The following is a 25,116-nucleotide window of genomic DNA, read 5'->3' as shown; positions in this document are numbered from 1 at the left end:
GAGTAAATGCCACCAAATGTAGCTACGAAAACGTACAGAGTACATGAGGCAGCTACTGATGGGCTCTGGAAAGGAAATAATGGCAGGTGGACTGGGGGGAGACGACCAGAATTTGAGGTACCATCGAAGCTGCAGCGAGTTTACCACCGTTTCCCTCAAGGACCGTCCAGCCTGGACTCGAGTCAGCCCGACATCTGGAAATGGCACGGGGCACACACAGGCCTCCAGGTGAGCCCTCTGTTTCTGGCTCAAAGGGCAGGAACGTGCCCCTGAATGCTGGGTGTGGTGGGGAAAGGGAGCCTGTGTTTCTCTTGCTTTTCTCGGTTCTGTCGTGCCTCGGTCTGCAGCTGTCCTTGCATGCCCAGAACTCTGACAGAGGGTGTGGTAAGAGGAACCAGGGCTCCCCCGAGGCGGCCACGTCCTCATCGCTGTTGTTCATATGACAAGAGGGACTTTGCAGATGTGATTCATTTAAGGCCTGGAGAGGAAGAGGTGATCTCAGATTTTCTGCTGCACCCAGGTTGGTCATAAGGGCCTGTAAATGAGGGAGGCACGAGAGCAGAGTCTCAGCGCAGCCGACAGAAGTGGTCATCCCCGGACAAAAGGAGGACGCAGTGCGGTGGTTCTAGAAGCTGGAAGGGGCAAGGAAACAGATTCTGCCCTGGAGCCCTGGGGAGGAGCCAGCCCTGCTGACACCTTGACTTCACAATGATCTTGGACTTCCGACCTCCAGGACTCTAAGAGAATAAATTCCTGAGTTTGTGGTGTTCAGTTTCAGTGGCCACAGGAAACTCACACAGGAGGAAACTTTCCTCTTGCATCAGAAGAGCTTGGGCCTGGGACGCCTGGGTGTTTCAGTCGGTTGAGTGTCTGACTTTAGCTCAGCTCATGATCTCCTGGTTCATGGGTTCAAGCCCCGCATCGGGCTCTGTGCTGACGGCTCAGAGCCTGGAGCCTGCTTCGGATTCGGCGTCTCCCTCTCTCTCTGCCCCTCCCCTGCTTGCACACTCTGTGTGTGTGTGTCTCTCTCAAAAACAAATAACCATTAAAAGAAGAACAGTGGTCCTTTTCCTCTCTGGGTCCCCTCCACTTGGCTCTGGGCACGAGAGCAGTCGTCGGGAGTATGTCAACCTGACCACATCCTCACACCTTACAGAGAAGTTAACGCAAAAGCAATCACAGATCTAAGCGTCATATTGTAAAATTTTTAGAAGGAAACCTGAGAGAAGAGTCTTTGTGACCCTGGTTTAATCAAAGAGTTCTCAGGACACCGAAAGCATGATAAAAAAAAACCGAGGTCTGGATTTCATCAAAATTAGCGAGTCTTGTCACAAACAAGACACTGTTCAGAAATAGGAAAAGAAAAGCTACAGACTGGAGAAAATACGTGCAAATGACCTTCCGACGAAGCACTTACACAGAGAATATAGAAGGACCATCAAAACACAACAGGAAAAGAAACACCACCTAATTTTTAAAAATGGGGACAAGACATGAATAGACCTTTCCCAGAGGAAAGAGGCTGAAGAAAAATCAGCACATGAAAAGATGCTCGGTATCAGGAGGGAAATGGCGAGATCTCCACCCCCGGTGCGCGGCGCCTGAAACCCTACGCCACGCGGGAACACGGGCTGGCCGTTTTCGTGCACTTACCACATGACCCAGCCATCCCCCGCTGAGGTATTTACCCTAAAGACATGAGCATTTTAGTCCACATAAAAAGCACACGAGTGTTTGTATTCGCTCAAAACTGTCAACAACCGGAAACAACGCAGGCGCCTTGCGAATGGCTCCACGGTGGTCTCTCCACACACTGGAATGCTCCTCAGCCAGCAGAGGACCGAACCTCAGGTACACCCAACTCGCGTGCATCGCAAAGAACGGTGGCGAGTGAGAGAAGCCGGTCTCCAGAGGGCACTGTGGATTCCACGCAGAGGACGTCCTCGGGAGACAAAACCACAGCGATGGAACAGATCAGCGGTTGCCAGGGTTAGGGCTGGGGAGAGTGTGCGACCGTAAAGGGACAGCATGAGAGCGTACTGGTGGGTGACACAACTGTCCCGTATCCTGAGTGTGATGGTGTGGATACTCAACTGACTACACGTGCATTCAAGTTTACAGACCTCGACTCCAAGCCAAAAAAGCTCCTTTTACTGCGTGTTAATTTCATTTTTCTTTTGGCCACGTCAAGGCAAGCAGGACTCTGGTAGGTACATTGAAGGCCCTCGTGTGGCCCTTTCTGGAGCACAGTGGAGTGAGCCCCAGTGCTGGGGCGGTCATCCCTGGCTTCCCTCTACCTTCTCCCTCAGTGAAATCTCACTCACCCTAGAGACCACCCTCGTGCGCCATCTCCCACACTCCCCTCTCCTCCCTAAAACAAGTTACTTGTCTGTGCTAGTAGTGAAATTGGCCCCAATTTTCCACCACTCACTGCCTCGTCCTCTGCCCTGTGACTTTGCAGGGCCCTCCCACTCTGACTCTGGTCTCTACCTGGGGAACGCCGGGGCCAAGGGGAAAGTTAGCGAACGTGACACAGTCAGAGCTTGGAAAGTGCTACAGGGGGTGGGCCTTTCACGCTCTCGCTCTGCCACGCATACCTGGCCAGCCCGAGGGCCCCGGCTGCCTCATCATTCCCAGCCGAGGCCATCCTGGACCAGCAGACAGCCAGCCGATCCCCAGACCTGGAGGCAGACGAGGCCACGACCGGCCGGCCTCCCGGGCGGAAACCGGCCCACCGAGCGGCAAGTGACGGCGGCTCGATCGCATTTTGTGGGAAGAGGCCACCTGGTTGGCAGAGGGCCAGCAACTTCCTGTGTGCCTCGCCTCCTTGGGACCAGAGAGCTTTTATTACTGTCACTTCTCTACTAACCCCAAAATAGGACGGGGGTTATTGTGCCCAAAATAACCTCATCTGCTTCCCTCGCTCCAGACTGAATTTTCAGATGCTCCGACGTTTAAAAATAAAAGACAGGAAGTAGGACAAGCAACTGTAATACAAGACAAGCTGCCAACTCGACTCGTTCTGAGACTGGAAAGTCTGAACAAAGGGTTACCTGAAATGTGACCACAGTTGAAGCCCTTTGGAGAAGCTCCTACTGGGTGACGCCACATTTAATCCTCTTGCCAAACCCGTGAGGCCTGTGGTACTGGCCCCATTTTACAGATGGGGAAACTGAGGCACAGAGCGGTCCAGGACCCAAGCCCGGTGGTACAGCTGACGTTTGAACCCGGGTCTGACTCATCCAAGGTCTTGCTCTCTGGGTTACGTACCACACTGCTGTTGCACAGCCGGGAGAAACTCCAAGCTGAGCTTTGCCGTATCTACCACAAGGAAATCCACCCATCAAACAGAACCACTGACGGGGGGTGAAAAGGTCTGCTGTCTGGGGGGAGCCTCGTACTTTACAGCCTGGTTTCAGCAAGGGCGGGCTTGGCCACAAGGAGGCCATCTTCGTGGAGATGAGATCACAGAGCATCGCCTTCTCAGATCAAATGGACGATATTTGGAGAGAAAGGCAGGAACAGTGGTGGGGAGACACATCAAAACTCACATCCCCCCAAAGTCCTCAGTGAATGTGCTTGCTGGGTGTTCCTCTGAAAGCCCCAGCGCTCCAAGGCGTGCACTGGTTCTAAGAACGCAGATAGGAGCTGCGTGTACTCAGCCAGCAGCCCAAGCGGTGGCTGTCATTCCTGCGGCCACAGCCACGGGCCTACTTTGCACCTGGTGTTCATCACTGGGGGAGAGACTTGTTAAATCTCTGAATCAGCCTTTTGAGGGAGGAGGGCCTGTTACCAGTCCCCGTTTACAGATGGGGACATCAAGGCACAGAGTCCCTCAAAGGCCTCATTCAAGATGACTGGGCCGGTAAACAGCCTGGCCTCGAAACCCAGGCCTGTGGGACTGCACAGCCCTTTCTCTGAACGGTGATGCCACTCTGCTCATCCCTTCAACGTCAAACTCACAAAACGAGCTGCATCCCAAACCCCGACGGCATGGCTTGTTTCCTGGTGCATTAGTAATTTCTCAACCTGCCTTCCCAGGACAAGCTAGTGAGAAAAACATCCACAGCTCTGTCACAGCAAGTTCCCATGTGTAAAAAAGAGAAATGAAGGGGCGCCTGGGTGGCGCAGTCGGTTAAGCGTCCGACTTCAGCCAGGTCACGATCTCGAGGTCCGGGAGTTCGAGCCCCGCATCAGGCTCTGGGCTGATGGCTCAGAGCCTGGAGCCTGTTTCCGATTCTGTGTCTCCCTCTCTCTCTGCCCCTCCCCCATTCATGCTCTGTCTCTCTCTGTCCCAAAAATAAGTAAACGTTGAAAAAAGAAAAATTAAAAAAAAAAAAAAAAGAGAAATGAAAACAAGGAATTGTGTTTTCCCTCAGTAGGCCGTGACCTGCTTTATCCTCTGAGTGACGCTGGCTAAGCCACTGACTGCGCAAAGGATGGCATTCCTGGGGCCAAAACAGCACGTGGCTCTCTTTTCCAGTCCCAAGAAAACATCGCAGGTATATGAGATTCACAAGGACGGGAAGAGGCCACGGGGCAGGAGCAGACAGGGAGGAAGGAGATGGCTGGAGAGCGTGTGTGGGTAAGGTAGCTACACCCACTTCTCTGACCTGGGTCAAAACCCCCCCTTAGTGCTTTACCCCTCTCAGCCCCAACCTCCAGGCCTCTCTGCAACACCCACTTTGGGAAGTAACCCCAAGTAGGGGGAGATGGGTTGGACCTTGGGCAGCACCAACCAGTGGCACTGTACTAATGAGATGTGTGCACTCAGAGGCCACGGGCGGGGGGTGGGGGGGGTGGGGCAGGTTTAAAGCCAGAGACGTGAGCCCCACACTGGACACCCTGCAGAGGAGAGGCGGCTTGGCCACAGGCAGGTGCGACGGAGTCCAGGCTTCCCTTCCCAGGGATGCTAAGACCTACAACCGGGAGCTTCGAAATCACCGCCCATGAAGCTATTTACCAACACTCTGTTTCATTTGGACACAATGGCCACAGAGGCTGGACAGCCACGTGAACTCAGCCTGAGCTCCCCACCCCACCCCGTGCCAGCTGCGAGTTCCCGTCCCACGGCCAGGCCCCTTCGCCGTGGGAGGCTCCGCTTCCTCGCTGGGCAGCAGGGCACGGGAACGCCGACTTCCAGGGGGAGATGTGAGCACTTAACGTCAGAAGAGCTCGCGGCCTCACACCTGGTTCCTTCTCGGCCATGGGGCCACACAGGTTTGCAGGCGGTTTTATGAGAGTCAATGACAGACCAGCTTCTTGAACAAGACCGGGGTTCTCACCGCTGGGACTCCTGATACCTTGGGTCAGAAAACTCTCTGTTGTGAGAGGCCTTCCTGTGCACTGTAGGACGTTCAGCAGCATCCCTGGCCTCCGCCCCGCTGGATTCTAGTAGCATGCCCCCCTCCCGTTGTTGTGACAATCAAAACTGTCTCCATTCACTGCCAACTGTCCCTGGGGCTGGGAGGAAGGTGACAGAGCTCCCAGTTGAGAACCTGGGGGTCAACAGAAACAGAAGGGCCCACTGTGGCTGCTCTGTGCGCAACCCGTCAAGGCAAGTTTTACTTGTGAATGGGAGTGGTTTCTTGAACTTCATAGGTGAAAATACCACGCTTCCTTTTCAACCCCGGTAACTTGTGACCAATTCCCTGGAACAGACACAACTGCCCTCCATGGACCCACGGCACGGTTCTTGGAGAGCTTCTAGAAGGAAAACCACATCATGACTGGCTGTGTTCCTTCCCTGTAGGTAAACAAGTGCCACCAAGAGGCACCGAAACACGGCAAGGAACAGGAAGAAGTGCCACAGAGAAGACGGAGAGAGCTCGGGCAGGTGCTCTGCCCGCAAGAGACGGACATTTGGCCGGGCACCGAGCCCGCTCTGGGGATCCAGAAGCTGCCACACAGGGAGAGCGCAGGGCAGACAGGCTGCGCTTGGATGCTGAGCAGACATCTCCTGCCTGTGGACCGTTCCGATGACCCACAGCTTGTCAGGCCCAGTGCTGGGGGGACCTCGGTCAGGACCGCGGGCAGTGCTGTGTCTTGAGGGCTGGTTGTCAGTTACCCTGGTCGGTATCCAGTGGTCATCGTCCCCTGGGATGGAGGGCGTTGCCGCCTCCTTCCACCCTACCCTGCATTTCTTCGTGTGCTGAGCAGATTCATCTAACACATATCCCGTTTGTCTGGCAAGCCCTGCGATATGCCAGGGGCCACACGCAGCCCACACACAAATCAGCGGACGCCTAATTTTCAAACCAGATTTTTTATGGACATGTAGGTTTCTGCCATGTGGAGAAACAGAAAGTCTGGCCACCTGCAGATCCACGTACAGGAAACTAACGGGGAGGGCAGTGGCCGACCCTCTCCCACAGTATCCACACCCCTCCCTGAGGTCACACGTCAGTGGCGTTACTCGCTTATACATGACCTGCCTGGCCCGACAGGCACCTGTACTTGCCGCCATGCCCCAGCTGACAGGGGTGGACCTGGGGACGTTTGCTCTCTTGCTCCCGGATGCGGGGAAGGTGCGAGGCTTCACTAAGCAAGAGGCTGTGAGATCACAGAAGCAAGTCAGGAGGGGACGTCCCACCGGGGCATTTATGTCCCAGGTAAGGGTGTCCGGCCGGGAGGCGCACTGCCTCCTCCTACGGATCGCACACCTGGTTAGGAACGACGTGGCAAGATGTGGAGGCTAAGGAACAGTGACCACAGCCGCCGTGGGTACGAGCTTCCCCTCCATACCGGCCTGCTCAAGGTCCCCTGTGAACTGGGGGGGGTGGGGTGGGCAGGGGGCACGTTAGTGCTTGACCCCCGGTGTGTCCCAACAAAGCACCAGCGTGTCAGAAAACGGGTCAAAGGTTCTGCAAGCCCCAACGGCCGCCAAGTTGCTCCAGGACCAAAGGGCACACACTCTGCGGAGGGGGCCGCAGCCACTGAACTTCCAGGCAGAAGCTATGAACTGTGTCAAGTGCCCTGCATAGAATACGCTGCTCCCTTGTGCAAAACCAGGCTGGACACAGCTGCCAGGTCCAGAAGCCGGCTCCTGCAGAGACAGGCCTGCCTGGCAAAGGTGCCACACCCCAAAGCCCGTCCCTGCCCGGAGGCGTGACAGGCAGGCTGCGGCCGGTGAAGGTGCTGCCTCCCCTGTGCTGCTCTGGATGACCTGTTCACCGCGTTCTCCCCAGCGAGGGTGACAGGGGCGCCACCGTGGTTGTGCTGAGCCACCTGCTCTGAGAGTCGTCAGCCAAGGTGGCGGCGGAGGCGGCGGCCAGCTGGCTGATCTTCCTGCTCGGGGACTCGGTGCTAACTTCGCAGCTCTCGCATGCGGAGGACAGCTGCTTCGGGAGACACCCTGCCCTCGCGACCCCGCCCCAGCTTCCTCCCAGGGTCCTGCCTCCCCGTCCTGCTGCTTTGCTGGCTCCACGGGGCCTGCCCTGGCCCCGCTACTAAACTCAGCCCTCTCCTCCTCTCCTCTCCCTTTTCTTTCCCCACCCTCCATGGTTTACCGGTGCCAAGCTTGTCTCAGGAGACCGGATCCCAAGCAAGGAGTGTCTCCCCATTCCTGCAAGAGAGGACTCTCCGGGGTGCCAGAGCCACGAAGCAGGGTTCCGGGACATTCTTGGCAACTGCCCAAGTCACAACTTATTCTTCAAATATTCCCAATATTCTTCGTACCGTTATTACTCTGGAGATCTAAAAAGATTTACCTCTGAAAGAAGAAACAGGAAGTTTGGAGGTATTTGCCAAGACCCGCAGCCGAGCGAGCCCCGAACAACGGATGACCCCTGCACGCGTAACCGGGGACTGTTCCCCTAACAGCGCGGTGCACGGATCTCCTGCCAAAGTGGACAGCATCGCACGGAACTGTGGGTCAAAATCAAAGTAAGGACTTACTGCGCTTCCAAAACTTATTTCTAGGAATACCATTCACATCAAGCATACTATGCACCTAAGCCGATTAGCATTTATTTCATTTGCAAGAAGGACTCATTGTTTGCCGCAGACACAACCACAAACATGCGCCAAAGACGCGGTGGCAGCTAAAAGCAAGACTGACCGATGAGACCGTGACCATTTCTCGCCTCTGAATTCCTGCCCTGGTTCCTGGAAATGTCACCCTTAACCATGTCCGTGTGTCGGGAATCTCCCTTTTGCCTCCTTGGTGTAGATTCCTTCAAACCACGAATGGTGATCGCTGCCCTTTAATTTCCACGAGAGAAATGCAATGCTTGCCCCCATCTCTTGACGGATTTTTCTTGGGATGTGAACAGGTACGTTTCCTGAGGAGCGCCAGGAGGGCATTTCCAGCTCATGTGAAGCTCGGCACACGCACTCCTTGGAGACGCTCATCCCTCCTTACCTGGCTCCCAACTCACATTCAGTACCCAAGACCAGCTTCTAAACCCAATGCCTTGTTTTCACCTTGTCTGCTCCCAAACCAGCTTCTCTTCTGTCCCCTTGACCATCATTTGCCCAGACATTCGGCCTCAAACACTTGGCATCATCTGGTTCAGGCCCATCCCCACCATTTCTCTGGGTTACCGCGAAAGCACCCCGCCACCCCCCACCGCTCCACTCTCCCCCAGCTGCCACTGTGTTCCTCCTAAAACACAGACCTGAGCCCAAAGGCCTGCACGGGCAACCCTTCTGGAGACCAGGACAGAAACTCTCTCGAGACCTGCACACTCCCAGGTCCCAGCCTTCCCGTCTCCCCTCTTGACGCCTATTGAAATTCTGCATATCAGATTGGTACAAGGGGGTGGGGTTTAGTGACATCTGTCAAAATTTTTAAATGCACCTGCCCTCTGAGCCAGACTGGCTTCTAAAGAAAGATCAATCCTCCCTACCTATCTGCCAAAATGTAGCTCTACTGCAGCGTTCCTGCCAGCACTGTTTGAGGGAGAAAAATCTGGAAATCTCTTCCATCTTCCAGTAGAGCAATGGTGAAATAAATGACAAAACAGCCCCTGCACTGGATGCTGCGTGGCTTTCACAAGGAATGAGCCAGCTTTATTAAATTAAAAAGGCAAACTACGGAATGCGGTGTAGGATCTGGCTTGGACATACAAAGGATTAACAGTTTCTACAACGTTACATAAGCGGCTTCACGGCGGTCACGGGGGGTGGGGGCATAATACTCGGCAGTGATGTTTACTTCTCAATCTCCTCTCGTTCTGTAGTGTTTCATTTTTTTTTAATACCTTAAGTTTATCACTTCCTCCAAAACGTCTGCTCCCCAGACTCTCCTTCCCCCGTGCTTCCTTTCTGCTGGTAAAAATAGTGACACACATACGTGCTTACTACGTGCAAAGGGCTGTTTGACGAGCCTGACATACGTGCGCTCGTGGAACCCGCGTGGCCCCCCGCGAGGCGGATGCTACGAATATGTCCATTGTACAGATGAAGACACTGAGGCCCGGGAGAGCTTCAGTGACTTGCTCAAGACCACACGGCCTGTCCATGGCAGAGCTGGGACCCGAACCCGGCAGTGTGACACGTAACGAGGCACTCTGCAAGTTCCTAGTGAATGGATGAAAGACACATGGCCCGATGATATCAAGCCCCCTATGTATGTGGGCCCCCGGTGCCAGGTCCACATCTTAGTCATCGGTTTAGTAGCCCTGCCAACCTCTCTGCTAACCCAAGAGCCTGGACACAGTTGGTGCTCAATCATGTCTGTTGACTTGAATACCGAGACTGTCCCCAGTGAGCGGACGTGGGGGCGTTGCTGCATCTGCCCGGCCTGGCAACATGCTGGGTGCATCGTCACTTCTCCCCACCTGGACAGCCGGTCCTCAAACACAACGGGGTCCACTCACTGCTCACCTGCCCTTCTCATCACCTCTGCCAAGATGCCAACTCCTCCTGCGCACACCCTACAAAAGCCGCCCCACCTGCTCCTCTCCAATTTCATTCTCTATCCATATCCAGAGTGAAGTTTTAAAAATGCAAACCAGATCCTTATCACAGCCCTCCCCCAAGCCCTTCAGGGGCTTCCCAACAAACTGAGAATAAAGCCCAAAGTCATTGTTATGGATTTCAAGGCTCCAGATGATCTGTGATCTGGCCACCCTGGCCTTACTCTGACACACTCAGCTTGCTCCCGCCCCAGGGCCTCCGTACTTACTGTTCCCTCTAACTGCACACCCTTCCCCCAGAAATTTGCAAGATCTTTCCCTGACAGAGGCCTTTCCTGACCATCTGCTGGAAAATACCACTGTATGACTCTCTAGCCTCTGACTCTGCATGAACTTTCTTCAAAGACCTTATTATTTGGCAGTGGATGTGTTTGTCTATTTTTCCACTCCCCTACTCCATCAAAGCAGAAAGTGTTGTTTTTTTTTTTTTTTTTAAATCTTCTTTCTGTTTTGCGCTCTACGATAAACCAGATGGGAAAGACGTCTGCTGAATGTAGGCTCCTTTGAGGGGTACTTTCCATGTGTCCAGTCAGCAGAGTTTCTGTCCTGGACGTGTCCCAGAGTCCCCCACTTTTTCTGGCACTCGTTACAGTCACACCATCCTCCTCCTCCCTGCTCTTGTCCCTCCCTCTGTGGAGCTGACCTCTCCCCATTCCCCACCAAACAGAAAGAGATGGCAGTCAGACCCTAAGTACTGAGGGTAGGAAGCCTGGGGACATGAAGGCTCTCTGAATGTTAGACAAGAGTAGCTGTTGTCCTTGTCACTTTCAAACAGAGGGACTCGTTCCCCTCTCCTTGGGCTGGAGCCCTGGGGTCTGGAGGGCCAGCACCCTGGGGGCGGCACTGCCTCCACGTACCCTAGCAGCAGCCCCAGAAACAGCCTGGTTGGGGGCGCCTGGGTCCCTCAGTCGGCTGAGCATCCGACTCTTGGTTTCCGCTCAGATCATGATCTCACGGTTGTGGGATTGAGCCTTGCGTCGAGATTCTCTGTCTTCCTCTCTCTCTCTGTTCCTCCCTCCCCTTCAAAATAAATAAACTTGAGGAAAAAAAAAAAAAAAAGAAAAAGAAATAGCCAGGCTTGGCTGGAGGTGATTGGGTGGCATTTTATACTTCCTGTCTCCAGGTGACAGGGCGGTAGGTCGCCGGGGAGGAGCCTCTGGTGGTGGGCTTCCAAGGATTGGGGGTGCCTTCCCGTGGGAAGAACAATGTCCACGGGCCCAGGCCGACCTCTCGGGCACCCGGAAAGCCAGAGCTCAGCTCCTGCAGCCCCTTTCCCTGAGGCGGGCCCTGAGTTACTGTCTAGAGTGCGGGATCCCTAGTAGGGGGACGGGAATAATTCAGAATGATCTTGGGCAAATCATTTAAACTTCCTGGGCCTCCAGTATCTCACTTGTAGGGATGGATGCATATGTGGCTGGATGAAGAGACACCCAGAAATGTCCGTGGGGTTTTTATAAGGATTCTCTCCTCCTGTTCCTCACGAGCGGACATCTCAGACAAGACACTGTACTGGGCTCTCTCACGTGAGCTCACTTCACCCCCGACAGATCGGTGGTCCTGCCACTGTTCTTCCTGTTGTACACCTCACGACACGAGACACAGAGGCCAGACCCTTGCCTGAGGCCATCCTCCACCTTAGTAGGAGAGCTGGGGAACCTCAGACGCCACACTCCCCACCCTTTCTGTTTGGCTAGAGGGACCTCAGACCCATCTGCCTTTGAGGGCCTGGCAGCTGATGGAAATCAAGGAAGCCCAACTGGGTAGTTGGAAAGGTGCCAATGTGGGGTATAACCATCCCACCAAAAGTCACTCACCTTCATGTTTTACTTTAAACACTGTCCACACCTAACCAGTCTCCCAGGTCTGGCCACACATTTGAGATCTGTCAAATCGGGTCTGCACTCCTCTGTGGCACCTGGGCCACGGTGAGGACTCTGGAGCCTGGACGGTTCAGGCTCATCCAGAGAAGCAGTGTGAGTTAAAAGTCCCTAGGAGGGAGCTAAGTAATTTCTATCAGCAGCAACTTGCAAAGTGAAAGGTCTCAGCTTGGGATTCAGGTGATCCTTTCGTGGTGAGCAGCGGGGGGCATTTCATCCCCAGGCTACACCCCTGCTCACTGGGAGAAATGGCAGCTCCTATTTCGGCAAAAAATACATTCAACAAGCTTTCAGAGCAAGTGCAGCAGAGGAGGGGGGTGGTGAGAGGGGCAAACATCGGCCACACTTTTTGCTGAAAATTCAGTTGGGAATTGGTGCTGTGACCTACATTACTCCAGCCCTCACCCCTGTAACTTTTCCCTCCCCTTCACAAACAGCCAACCGTGATGCAGTTCCCCAGGATGAATTGCTCTGCAGTAAACATTTTAATAATGCGCTAAATGCCAGCACAAGAAATCATGTGAGCCTTCACCAATGTGCGGTCCAGTTCCGCAGGATGAGTTCTTGGAATCCAAGCCTCCCTCATTAACGCACTTTCAAAAGAGCACCTGACGTCCCCGCGGCGTCTGCTAGCATCTGCCACGCGTCACGTCTTGGCGCCCACCTTTCCCTGAAATGCTGGGGGGTGCAAATGACACGGGGCTCCCGAGGAGGGGGCCAGAGGGGGCTGCTCTTCCCCTGCTCAGCATCTTGGGGCGGTGGGGGTGGGCAGACTCCGGTCCCCATCTGACACACAGAGTTCAAAATGGGAAAGAAACGGTCTGCTTCCCGCCGCCCGGCTTTCTGATTCGGCCTGCTGCCGGCCCTGGCGGGGACGGCGGTGGGAGGCGGGGAGGTTTGGAGAACAGATCCGACCAGCCGATTCTTCAGCTCCCAGATCGGAGCAGATGGCAGATTACTTGGAGGTCGGGATGCCCCTTGCAGAACACAGAGCAATACTGACACCCGAAAGAAGACAAACAAAGTGGAGACGTGCGTGCCAAAGCGGGTCCTGCTGGATGCTGGGCCCCACAAGCCTAAAGGCTCTAAGGAAGATTTATGAAGAAAACGGAGCAAGTTCTACGCACCGGCTTTGAGTCCCCTGCCCTCCTCCCCTCGCCCACCCCAAATCAGAGAGGGACCACCTTTCGGAAGTTTGGCAGTGGGGCAGCTCTCAGAACACGCGCGAGAGCAGTGTGCAAAAAACCGAAGGCATCTTGGGTGACACAGGGTCCGGTCTCCCATCCGGCCTGGATGGAGAGGCCGTCTGAGCGGCGGGTGAGAGGCAGGACTGCGCGCCCGAGTGTCTGCTGGGGGCCAGGCAGGAAACGCAAACGAGCGTAGGAGAAAAGCAGCCAAAGGCCAACAGGGGAAGGGGAAGGCTCGGCTCGGCTCAGGGTCCAGGAGGCAACGGGGCGGGGGTCTCGGTGAGGGCAGGCAGCACTGCTCCGCGGCAGCCAAGGGTGGCGGGGCGCTGAACGGGGGCGTATGCGTCTGCCCCCCGCCGTGACACAATACCACGGACTGCGGTGGCTTACTTCAACAACAGACACTGATTTCTCACAGTTCTGGAGGCTAAGAGCCAAAGTGCTGGCAGATTTAGTTCCGGGTGAAGGCTCTCTTCCTGGCTTGCAGATGGCTGCCGCTCACGGTGTCCTCACGTGGCAGAGAGAGCGAGCGAGCGAGCAAACGCCAGCGCCTCTTCCTCTCCTCGTAAGGGCGCTAATCCCATCGTGTCGCCCTTATGACTTCCTGTCAACCTCATTACCTCCCCCAACCCCCACTTCCAAATACCATCACACTGGGGTTAGGGCTTCCACACGTGACTTTGGGGAAGACACACATGTGCAGTCCCTAACACGCGAGGACCAAGTCTCAGTTTTCCAGAGAAGCCTGATACGTGATTTGACACTGCTATTCTGAGGTTGGGGACACTTCAGTAAAAGTAAACAAAAACCAAAACTCCACTGGACTGGTCAGATAAAAGATCGGGGGTGGGGGCGGGGCGGGCTCATTCCACAGGCTCCAAGTTTTACCCCGAAACACGGGATGTGGCACCGAACACCCGGGGCTCCCCGTGCGCTGGCTGGGTAACCCTGGGGTCAGCAGGGGACCTCTCTGGGCCTCGCTGTGCTCAGCAGTTTTGAGTGGAACCTTACAAAATTGCCATTTTATCGGCAGGTTTATAGGGTGCCACCTAATAGGTTCTCAGGAAGACTGGGAAGATGAGTTCAAGTAGGGGACCCCTGAGCTGGTGCCTGTAGTCAGCAGTCAGCACATGGAAGGGGACCGGAGGCACCTTCCTTAGTAAACACGCCTACTTCTGTTCAGTAGCTAACAGGGGCTTTTAGAATCCTGAGTCAGCATTTGAAAGAACTGAGGATGTCTGTCAAGCTTTATGAGGATAATTATCCTTTGTAGGGTTTATGCCCTTAACCAAGAGAGATTTGGGTTTTTCAAATCAGAAATTCCTCAGGGCGAGATGTGAGCTGAGCGCCAGGCACGCACAAGCAGGAGATCATCGCACGGAGACTTAACAGCAGCGACAAATCACACCGCTGCTCACCTTCTGTCTACCCCAAAATGAACCAATCTACACACTCCAACCCGGAATCCCCACCTCACTCACAAAAGACAGACATGGGCCGGGCAGTGTCCTCTGGACCCCGGGAAAGCCAAAGGGAGCAAGTGGTTTAATTCCGACCGGGGTCTAGGCTAGCGTTTCCGTGGAAGTCTGGCGTCAACATGGCGTCATCTGCCACAATCTCTGACTGAGATTCTTTGTGCTTTTCTGTTCTCTGTGCTAATTACACACAGAAGGTTTCTCCCTCAGCTCTGATGAACATAACCGCACGGCCGAGCTCCCCCAGCACACTGAGCTGCTCGATGAACATACAGTTTCCACGATCCCGCAGGCCGCTGTTTGGTAAAATCCCAATCAGAGAAACCTGGGCCGCCCACGGCAGGCAGGAGGGACGCCAGCTGGCCTGCGAGCAGTCTCTTCCTCAGACTGGGGCAGGCGGCCTGGCTTCGCATCAGGGTCTTAGGACCGCCTAACTTGGTTTTCACTGGGGAATTTAGCCCAAACTCACAGGACTCAGGGACAGGTTAATTTCCAACACATATCGCAGGCCAGGCGGCTGCCTTTAAAAGAACGGGAACTCCCCTCACGAACCATTACGGCGCTTTCCAAACAGCGAGACTAAGCCCCAGCATCACCAGGGAATGAATGCAAAGTGTGGTTTTCCATAGCGAGTGTTTAGAGAAAAAGGTGGCTTGTGGGGCGCCTGGGTGGCTCTGTCAGTTGAGTGTCTGACTTTGGCTCAGGTTGTGGTCTGGTGGTTTGGGAGTTCGAGCCCCGGCGTCAGGCTTTCTGCTGTCAGTGGGGAGCCTGCTTTGGATCCTCTGCCCCCCTCTTTCTTCCCCTACCCCCCACTTGCACTCTGTCTCAAAAATATACCCTTAAAAAAATAAAAGAAAAAAAAGGTGCCTTTTACCAGATGCAGAATACAAATTTTGTCGTCTTACAAAAGCCCTGAAAAAATCAGGAAAACATGAGCAAGCTGCAATCGAGAGGGGCAGCTGGCCAACGTCGGCCTGGTCGGAAGTTTCAAGCTGGAAATGCCGGGAGGTGGGACCCAAGGCAGACATAAACAGGGTAAGCCCAGCTGAGGTCAGAGCATCACCGTTAATGAGGACAGACCCCTGGACCTTCAGCGGACTGTTCTCGAGAGCTACGCTGAAAAGAAACACTTATTTCACCCCAGCACGTCACACAGCCCCAACCAGCGCATCTCAACTAATGGGTCCCAATCCCACTTTGGGGATCCACAGGTTTGCCGTACAGAGTTTTACATCTTGAGTTTCCCTATGATGCTAACATTCTAGAAATGATACGATTATGTTCTATAGCATCTGAAGGCTCTAGAAAAAACAACTATTCCATCATCTCTGTTCCAGTTCTATGGTATAGCGGACTCCTCAGCGATCAAGTAGTGACATCAAGGGACGGCCACTTGCCCCAAGGTGCTGCACAGACATGTCCCCAGCAATGTGACCAGAGAAGAGTGGGGGGCATGGAGCTGGCCCCAGATACACGGGCGCCGCACGCGGCAAAGGAAGGAGTGTGCTCCAGGCCAACGCGAGCAAAGCTTCGGTTTCAAAACAACATCAGTATCTGTTGTGCTGACAGTTTTAAATTATGATGATTTTGTAAGTGCTTGACACGTCAACAAACGTCTTTCAATTCCTGTTCACTTTTTTAAGAGATATATGAATAAGAAATGTATACCTAATTTTTTAAGTTAGCTCACACTTAAAGTTATTTTCATATTAGTATTACTTAAGTCAGCAGCAGTGGGAGTCTGAGAATTTTCCCTTGCATCCATTACCCGCTGAAGCAACGGTGACAGGCTGATTTGGTTCTGGAAGATTCTGTGAGCTGCAGAGAAAATTACTCTCTGCTTTGATCGAAAGGTGGAAGGTAGAAAGCCACGCAGGCCTGCATTTATTTGCAAACCTCAGCTCAACAGCGCTCATCGGCTGACCCGCTGTCTTGAAGCCCTTTCGGAAGCGCACAGCGCCTCAGCTCGTGCGGCTCGGGGAACAACACCTGGGCCCCGGTGTGTCAACGATGGCCACGCACTTCGCCTGCCAACCTCGGAGGAGGGGGAGGAGGAAGTGCTGGGCGGAGCGCCCATGTGAACAGTACTTACACAAAGAAGGGCATCAGCTGCACCAGGGTCTCCTTCTTGGGGCTGGCGGCAAACTCGGGGGCCACCTGGATGACCTTATTCATGACGCTGCGCAGGTAGTTCTGCAGCTGCTTCCTCCGCTCCTCCACAAACTTGGCATCCTGAGAAAACAGACACACAGGGCCGCTCAGGCGCTCACTCTTTCCTCTTCCGAAAACCACCCATAGAGGATACAGCGACCGGTCATCACCACCCAGACGGCTGAAGTCGACCTGAGCGATTGCCGCGAGCAAAGGGTGTACGTAAGGCTTCCCACGTGCGATCCTGTTGAATCAACAGGGAAGACGTTCGTGATATTATTACTAAGAGGGGGACAACAGATCCATGAAACCACCTATAGTGTGTTCCCATGAATAAATGAAGTCTTAGCAACTGTGTCTGTTGTTTACAGAGGACCTACAATGTGCCAAGGCGGTGAAGGGGCCAGGGGACCTAACAGTGAGCAAAGCCGGTCACTGCTGTGTTGCTGGTGGAGGTCACAGGCCAGTGTAGGACTCACAGATAAATCCAGGCACCACACAGGTCCAAGCTGCTTCCCAGAGACAGTGTTTGATTTACCATCATAGGAAGTTTCTAAAATATGAATCAGGCATCACTATTTAAGAAAGATTTTACTGATGGGGCACTTGGGTGGCTCAGCTGGTTCAGCGTCTGATTCCTGATTTCGGCCCGGGTCATGATCTCATGGTTTGTGAGATCAAGCCCCACGTCAGGCTCTGTGCTGACACGTGTCTGCTCGGGATTCTCTCTCCCTCTCTCTGCCCCTCCCCCAATGGCACGTGCACATTCTCTCTCTCTCCAAATAAATAAGCACACACACACACACACACAAAGATTAAAAAAAGAAAGAAGAAAGATTGTATTGAGAAGTTCCATCTTCCCTTGAAAAACCAGGATACCGGGCAGCACGGGACCATGCCAGGCTGGGGGCTGTGCAGCATGGCTCGGGAGGCAGGCACAGGGCCCCAGGTCTATGCAGTCTCTACCCTCGGTGTTCTGGGGCTCCGTCCTCTGACCCTCCACCGTCGTGGCTGCTTGGCCCTCGGCGGCGGGGCTGGTGGCCCAAGCGTGCCTGCCAAGAACTACAACTGCGTGACGGTCTGCCATCCCAGGGTTGAAATCCTTAACGATACCGAAGCAAGGGGCCCCAGAGATTGTGTGGCCTGTCCTGCTCATGCGGATCTGCACCGGGGGGGCCGTGGCTCATCACAAAGAAACCCTGGGCAGCGTGGGGGGCAGGAGCCTCCTTCTCTGTGAGAGTGATGCTCTCCCTAGATGGAAGAACCACACGAGGTGAGTAAGGGAAGGGGAGAGAGGGCAGGGGGAGGAATGAGGCCATCCGACCTCACGAGAACATGAGAAGAGAGGGGACTACTCTCACGTGACAAATGAGGAAGTGGCAGCCTAAGAGGGTCTGGGTGAATTGTGCACGAGGTCCCACGGATGGAGCATGGCCCTCAGCCCCGCCCTCTGCCCTGTGCCAGCATGGAGGTGACCTCAAAGAGGGGCTCCGTCAACAGTCAGCTGAATGAGGCCGTGCCCAGAGGCACCCGATCCCGGTATGTGCCCGGATCTCGGGAGAAGAGTCCCCACAAGGCCCTGCCAAGGACCTGAGCACGGCAGGGGGATTCTTTTAGTGCTGCCCAATTTGGCAGATGAAAACACAGGATGCCTGGCGATATCTGAGTTTCAGATAAACAACGCATAATTTTTCGGTATTCATAACTCAATATTCAATAATTCATGATTCAAGAATTTTTCAGTATTCAACTCTACGCCACACACTGGAACTAAGAAATTACTCACTGTTTATCTGAGATTCATATTTCGCCGGGCATCCTGTATTTCACCCGGCAGCCCTTCCAGGACACGGGGTGGGAGGAAAGGTCACAGAGCTTCTGCGGCCGGCAGGCTCCCCGGATCCCTTCCAGGTCACAGCAAGGGGTTCCTGCCCGGGGCCACCCCCGCGAGCTGCCTCAGCACAGCCCTCCTCCAGAGGGTGAGAGCACTAAGGGCTGCCAAAGCCACTCCGAGTCCCGGCCCAGCGCGGCCCCAGACAGGGGCTCCGGGCTCCCGCGGCCTGGCGGGAGGCGCGCCAGGCCGGAGAGCGGCAGCCGGTCATGGCACAAGCTGCAGTCACTTGTGCTGCGTTCCTGGTCTGATGGCCAGGTGCTGCTCTATGGCTTCTGAGTTTTGACCCATCATCAGGCACTGAGATGCTCCTTCTGGGGAAGGGGGTTCACGTGGCCACGTAGTGCCAAACGGAGTCCATCGGGCCTAAGTTCTAAGGGGCGCGAGAAGCCCACAGGCCCGCCTGAGAGGCTGTCGGAGGACCACCAAGGAGCCTGTGAGGCCCAGAAGTCTCTCTGTTTTTGCAGCAGGGAATACTCAACACCCTCTCAAGCAATAAGGGGAGACGGGGGAAGGCTCCCCACTCTGCCTATGGGGCTGAGCTGGGCAACAGGATCCTAGGGAGGCCAGAACGCTCAAAATGAAGGTGGGAGGAAGCTACCCAGGGGTGGAAAGTGTCTATTTTCCCTGGTCTCAGTGCCTCTTCTCACCAAGGTCCCAGGGGCAGGAGTGACGTGGCGGAAAGATGATCACCCTGGAAGAACCCCAAATCCTTCCAAGAGCTCATTGCTCCAGAGTGCCGGGCCCTGGAACCCTAACCAGCCCCTGAGAAAACCCGACGTGGCAGCACCGAACTTGACATGTGGGCAAGTTTTACCTGAGCCATTCAGAGCAAGCGCGGGTATTTGCGGGATCTTTACTCACTCTGTGCACTGAGCTCTTTCCTTGGGCCGCACGCTCCCATCTGACGCTGGAGACGGAGGCTCAGAAAGAATAAGGCACATGCCCGAGGGCTCAGAATCGGGAGACAGATGGGCAGGGTCCCAGGTCTCCAACCAGTGCACAGTCAGAGCCACCCCCAATCCAGAAGACATTCTCCAATTTATAGCAGAGAAACCTGCGGGTCCTGCAAACCACAGGCTTCCCTAAGACAGAACTCAGTTCAGAGAAATTCCACCTGGGGTCAGCTCTGGCTGAAGCCATGTATCGTGCAGAGGGAAGGAAGCCTGTCACCTCAACGCTGGTGCCCGACTGCCAACCTCTACCAGGGACATCGCTTCCCTCGGGTCTCAATCCGCTTCATGAGTCCTCGCCCGTGATTTTGGCAGAGCTCCGTGGGGCAGGGAAGAGGGCAGAACGGTTCACGAAAGACCTTTTTTTCCCGTGACTGTCCTTTCATTTTTACCTTTTTTTTTTTTTTCTGGAAATTGCATAAAGCGGAGCAAACGGTACCACAAATCCCCACAACCCTTATATAAAGTCTTAGCCCTTTTCCGCGTTTGCCTCACCATTGCTTTTGGTGAAGGTATCTTACAGAAAATGAGAGCCACCGTGATACTTCACCACTAAGGGCTTTGGTACGATTTCAGAGCTAAGCAGTCCTGCCCTCGTTGGCTGGAAGCACAGACCCAACATGTCTGCCGGCCCGCTCTCCCTGGTCCCCTGGCCTCCGTGGGCCCCTAGAAAACCATCCAAGAGACCGCACTGCGGGATGATCACACCAGATGACAGTCCCTCAGGCGGGAAGCGCGGCCCACACTGCCATCTACGGTCAGGTGGCTAAACCAGTGGGAGCCTCAGGCTTCCCATCCATAAAATGGTGGCAAGGATGGGCCCACCTCATTCAGGACAACCCAGGCTAAGCGCCTGGTAATCAGCATCTTCTGGAGGCTGTGACTGATGCCGATCCACCAACAACTTCTATGTGGATGAGGTGATGACCCATGCTCCTGATGCCTTAGGCCTTTCCCAAGCCGTCCTCTTGGCCTGGACTACCTTGACATTTAAGTCTCTACTCTTGTGCCCCCACCACGGAGAGACCCTCCAGGATACCCCTGCTAACGATGTCCTGTTCTCTGTTCTTCAAGGTCCTCACCACTGCTTCATCATGTGCCTCTAGCTTCCCCACCTTCCTTGAACCATCTACGTCCCAGGGAGGCAGGGCCATTACCTGTCTGGTTCCCCCCAGTATCACAGAGCCCAATGCAGCGTGTGGAGATCATGAGAAGCCCCATAAGCATTCACTGCAAGATAACAGAATAAACATAGGGGATGAATTCAGGGGCGGGGAAGCAGGCCACCAGGCAGAGTGGTTGGAAAGCTGTTGCCAAGTCCAAGGAGAGAGGACAAAGACCCCAGCGGGGGAGTGGTATGGAGGAAAGGAGGCTAGCCTCCAAATGCCCTCAGGCAGGGAGAAGACAGAAGGCCGGGAGCTGGTTCTTCAGAGACTCCACTTGTCACACGGGGGCGCCCTGGAGGAGATCACTGTCCTGTCAGAGCCTGTCCCCACAGGGTCGGTTCAGTGCTTAAGGGGACAGGACAGATTTCCATTCGTTGGTTGGGCTCCTGGGGCTGCAGTGTGAGAAGTGAAGGGAGGGGATGGAAGCCAGCTCAAGGAACCTGCCAGACTCCTCTGGGGGCCCCCTCCTGAGCTGTGGTGGCCCTGCTATTGTTTTGTGACCCTAGAGCCATTAGCAGTGCTGGGGCTCAGTCCCCGCCTCCGCCTCTGAAAAGAACACTCAGGGCTATCTTACTATGAGCATTTGCCTTCCTGCAGAAAGGTTAATTTCATTTTGAGTCTCGAGAAGACAAGGATACCGTCACATCAAGAGCAGCAATTTTAAAAACGATGGCACACTGTAAACAAGACAATTAGCCACGCTTCCTAGAGCAAATGCTCGCCCCCCCCCCCCCAGCCCCTCCACTTTCTGGCATGGTCTTCCCTGGGCTGGCCTTCTCAGCCAAATGCCCCCCCCCCCACCCCCTGAGGGGACCTGCCCTGGGGCCACCCTTCCTGGGAGCTGCCTGCCAGGTGGGCAGAAGTGACTGTGCATTTCCAGAGTCCGTTTTTATTTCATCGAAGAATGTCATGGCATTTATAAAATGAATTGGAGGTCTGGTTCCATCAGGAGGAGTGAGCAGCTCAGGCCTTGTTGAGAAGCAGCTACTCCAGAGTCAGCTGATCTGACACTGTGTCACTGGCTGGAGAATTCCGCAACACTGATTAGACTCCCAAGGCGCCCAGCATGAGGATCCTCTGGCTAGGAGAGTCCCTCCCAGGCCCAATTCTGAGGGGACTGGCTCACCCAGCCCATTTCTTCTTCCTGGGAACAAGACAAGATTCCCAGTGTCCTTGTGGAGAGGTGGGAGCCACGGACCGGGCCTGGTGGATGCCACGTGAGGCAACCATGTCCAGGGCTTGCCACAAAAAGGCAAGCATCCTGCGACCCTCCCCCCCTCTCGTCTTCCTCTGGGAGTGCGGAGGCCGCACGGGCAAGTGGCAGAACCACCTGCAGGAAGGAGGGCCACCGGAGCCACCCTCTCTGCACCAGGTGTGCCCTGAATGAGATTAACTTCGCTGCCAAAAGCCACAGAGTTCCAGATTTGCGCCACGTGCTGGGAGAGGTACTCGGGCCAATTCTGCGGATTCACAGCATGACACGCTCACTGGTGTCTGGGGTATGCCTGCCTTTGTCCAAGGCGGCGTGCCTCGAAAGAATGTGCGCCGGTTAACACACGGGGCCCCTGCCCTCGAGGAGCTTCGAGGCTCCTGGGGAAGGAGACCAGGAGCGGGCAGACGAATACATCCCAGTGAGTGCTCCGGAGAGATGAGTGTGGGCTGGACAGGAGGAAAGAAGACAGACTGGCCCGGGTGGGTGGGGGTGGTGGGTGGTTACCACTGCCCCCGGGGAGCGCCTCTCCATAGGCGCTTAATCCACAGAGGCCCACAGAGAGGCACTTTGGAGAGAGGAGGAGGAGGCAGAGGGCGAAGTCGGCACCTAAGTGCTCACAACTCCTGCGCCTGCTTCCTGGGCCCGTGTGCATCCGTCTGCTCTCAGGCTGGGGGACAGAAAGGTGCTGGTCAGGGAACAGCCAGGGCGGGCCAAGGGCCGCGGCGGGATGGAGCCCAGATGCAGGAACAAGGGGTGGGGAGCCGGCAGGGGCGGGCCAGGAGGTCAAGTTAGAGAACGTGGACTCTACCCTCGGGACCAGGGGTGTTTCCAAGCAAGAGAGCGACCATCAGCTACTCCTTCCCTGAGACAGAAAAGCAATTCTGACTCTCAGACTTGACGAGCTCTGTTTGGTCTCTGTCACTGGGTTGTATCTCAGGAAGTACTGAAAACCTGCCTTCCTCCTTTCACGTATGGGTCAGCCGGAGGTGCAGACGCCGCCGATGGAGGCCGCAGGCCCAGGCCCGCCCTCCTGGGACACGGGGACAGGCCTCAGCGCCCCCCCGCAGCAAGCTCTGCTTGTGTTCCGGGTTGTGATGCCTGAGCACTTGTTTCCAGGGAGACTGTTATGCAATCGCTATTGGGAAGTGAGGACAGAAAATACCACGCAATTGCCACTTTCAACACTTCCATGGAGGCAACTGAGAGCAATGAATTGTCGCACCGATGGACCCCCATACAGCTTCCTGAACGCCACCGAGCCCCTTGTGTAAGCCTCTGACCGGGTATCTTTAGCGAAGCTACAGGAAGTATCTCTACTTGATTAACTCAGGGAAACAATAAGGGTGCAAACTTGGAAAAGGTAACTGTGCTTCTCATCTTTACGCTGAGAACGGGCTCCAAGCGGCCATGGTGGGGGGTGGGGGCTGTCCCGAGGATCACACCGGGGCTGGACAGCCGGATGAGTGACCTGGCTGGTTCAAAGAGGCCTCGCTTAGGCTGTTTCCCCAGGTGCTCCTGCGCTGGAATGCAGAAGCCAGAGGGGAAGGAGAAGGCTTCACCTGGAGAGTTCGGGCAGGGGAGGGAGAGGAAGCCTGCGATGTGTCTCTAAGGTGTCCCTGGGAGGACCCGTGCCCTCAGTCTCCACAGACACCCACAAATTCAGGAGTCAGAGTCACTGCCCTTCTGAAGGGACAGGGGAGCAACGTCCTGGTGATTATAATTACTTCACCCCAGCAGCTCAAGCCCAGCATCAATCGCCGAGCAAGTAGTGATGGGCCAGGAAGACAGAGCAATCCAAGAGACAGGCGTAACCCTACGGACGTCACAGTCTCCCTCTCCGACAGCCCACGGCCAGGAGATGCTCTACACATCGTTCATGACATCCAAGCGCCGGCAGGCACCAGAGACGCTGGACTCCCTTCGCCAGCCGCGCTCCCTAGACGCCAGGCTGCACCAGGGCCTGTGGGGGAGAAGATGCCAGAAGAGGCCACCCTGAGAGCGCCCCCCAGAGATGCAACCTAGAATCCCTTTGTTCTTCTAATGTTTCCAGGAGGCCGATGGCCCCGGTGCTGAGCTGGGGGCCCACGAGACTCATGAACAAGTCTCAGCACCACGCTCGGAGCCCAGTGGTGGGCAACAGGCAGGCATTTCATTAACAAAACTCTGTGGCAAAACAGAAGAGCTTCTAGGGGAAGGTGGTGTTTCCTTCTAGCCAGCCTGGTGTGGGGAAAGGGTTTGGGAAGCAAAGGCACTCTGGGCCTTGGTCTGGGGAGGTGAGTGGGGATTTCCATAGATGGAGGCAGGAGGGAGGCCCAGGGATGAGGGCCCAGGGGCGAGGGGAGCCTCCCGACGGGGAGGCAGGGGGTAGGCCCAGGGGCAAGAGCCCAGGGGTGAGGGGAGCCTCCCGAGGGGGAGGCAGGGGGGAGGCCCAGGGGCCAGGGGAGCCTCCCGACGGGGAGGGAGGAAGGAGACCCGAGGATGAGGGTCTGGGGAGGTGCAAGCAGGACTGAGAAGCTGGGTGGAGGCGTGCACAGACTGAAGCAGGGCTGGAGCTGGGCTGTGGGGAGAGTCCCAGGTTAAGGCCGGAAGTCACTGAGGTATGAAGGAGAGAACAGGTGCACATGGGGGCTGAGGAACTCGGCAGGGGAGAGGAAGGCGGGGACAGTTTGATGCTTCCGCCTCACAGGGACCACTCTGAGAGCTTTCCGTGATTTACCCCTTACTCCTGGCTGCCTCCTGTGGGGCTGGGACCACCACCCCACCTCACGGCTGGGGAGACAGAGGCAGAGAAGATGACGCCTGCTAGGCTCACAAAGAGTCAGGGCGGGAGCTGGGATTTGAACCTGGATGGGGTGGGGGGGGGTGCTGCGGAGCACACCCACCAGGTCATGCGGCCCCAGAGTGCCTCTTGAGTCTGGTGGCCTGAGAATGGGCTGGTCGTGGAACGTCAAGGGGAGACCCTAAACCCCTCTCGGCCTCCAGGATAAACGTCCCAGTGACTGGGTAGAGGTGCTTCCGCGTCGGGTGCGAGGAGACACCTCGAGCTCCGCTCCCGTCCACTTCCTGGGCAGAAACCTCCAGGGGCTCCCCGGGGCCTCCGAGATCAACCTCAAGGTCCCTCTCACGGCACCAAAGGCCCTTTGTCACCCAGCTGCCACGGGCCTGTCGGCCGCCCCCTCTCACCTGGGCAGGGCTCTGGTCCCACACCCCAGGAAGAGGCTGTCGCCTCCCAACTGAAGCTCCGTTGTCTAACGTAAGCGCTTCCCCCAACCCCCTGGGACAG

At 55.6% G+C, this 25,116-nt stretch overlaps 1 protein-coding gene across 2 annotated transcripts in view; it reads right to left on the bottom strand.

Moving 5' to 3' along the window:
* SNX29 (sorting nexin 29) overlaps nucleotides 1–25,116 on the bottom strand; it is a 501,802-nt gene that overhangs the window by 26,876 nt on the left and 449,810 nt on the right. For both annotated transcript variants that reach the window (XM_030300939.1, XM_030300942.1), the window contains exon 20: nucleotides 16,552–16,691. In XM_030300939.1, the coding sequence (XP_030156799.1) occupies nucleotides 16,552–16,691 (140 nt within the window). The remainder of the gene's footprint in view (nucleotides 1–16,551; nucleotides 16,692–25,116) is intronic.

Source organism: Lynx canadensis, chromosome E3, assembly GCF_007474595.2.
Source record: "Lynx canadensis isolate LIC74 chromosome E3, mLynCan4.pri.v2, whole genome shotgun sequence".
NCBI lineage: Eukaryota > Metazoa > Chordata > Mammalia > Carnivora > Felidae > Lynx > Lynx canadensis.
Note: the sequence above shows the minus strand (reverse complement) of the source record. Positions and strands in the feature narration are given on the sequence as shown.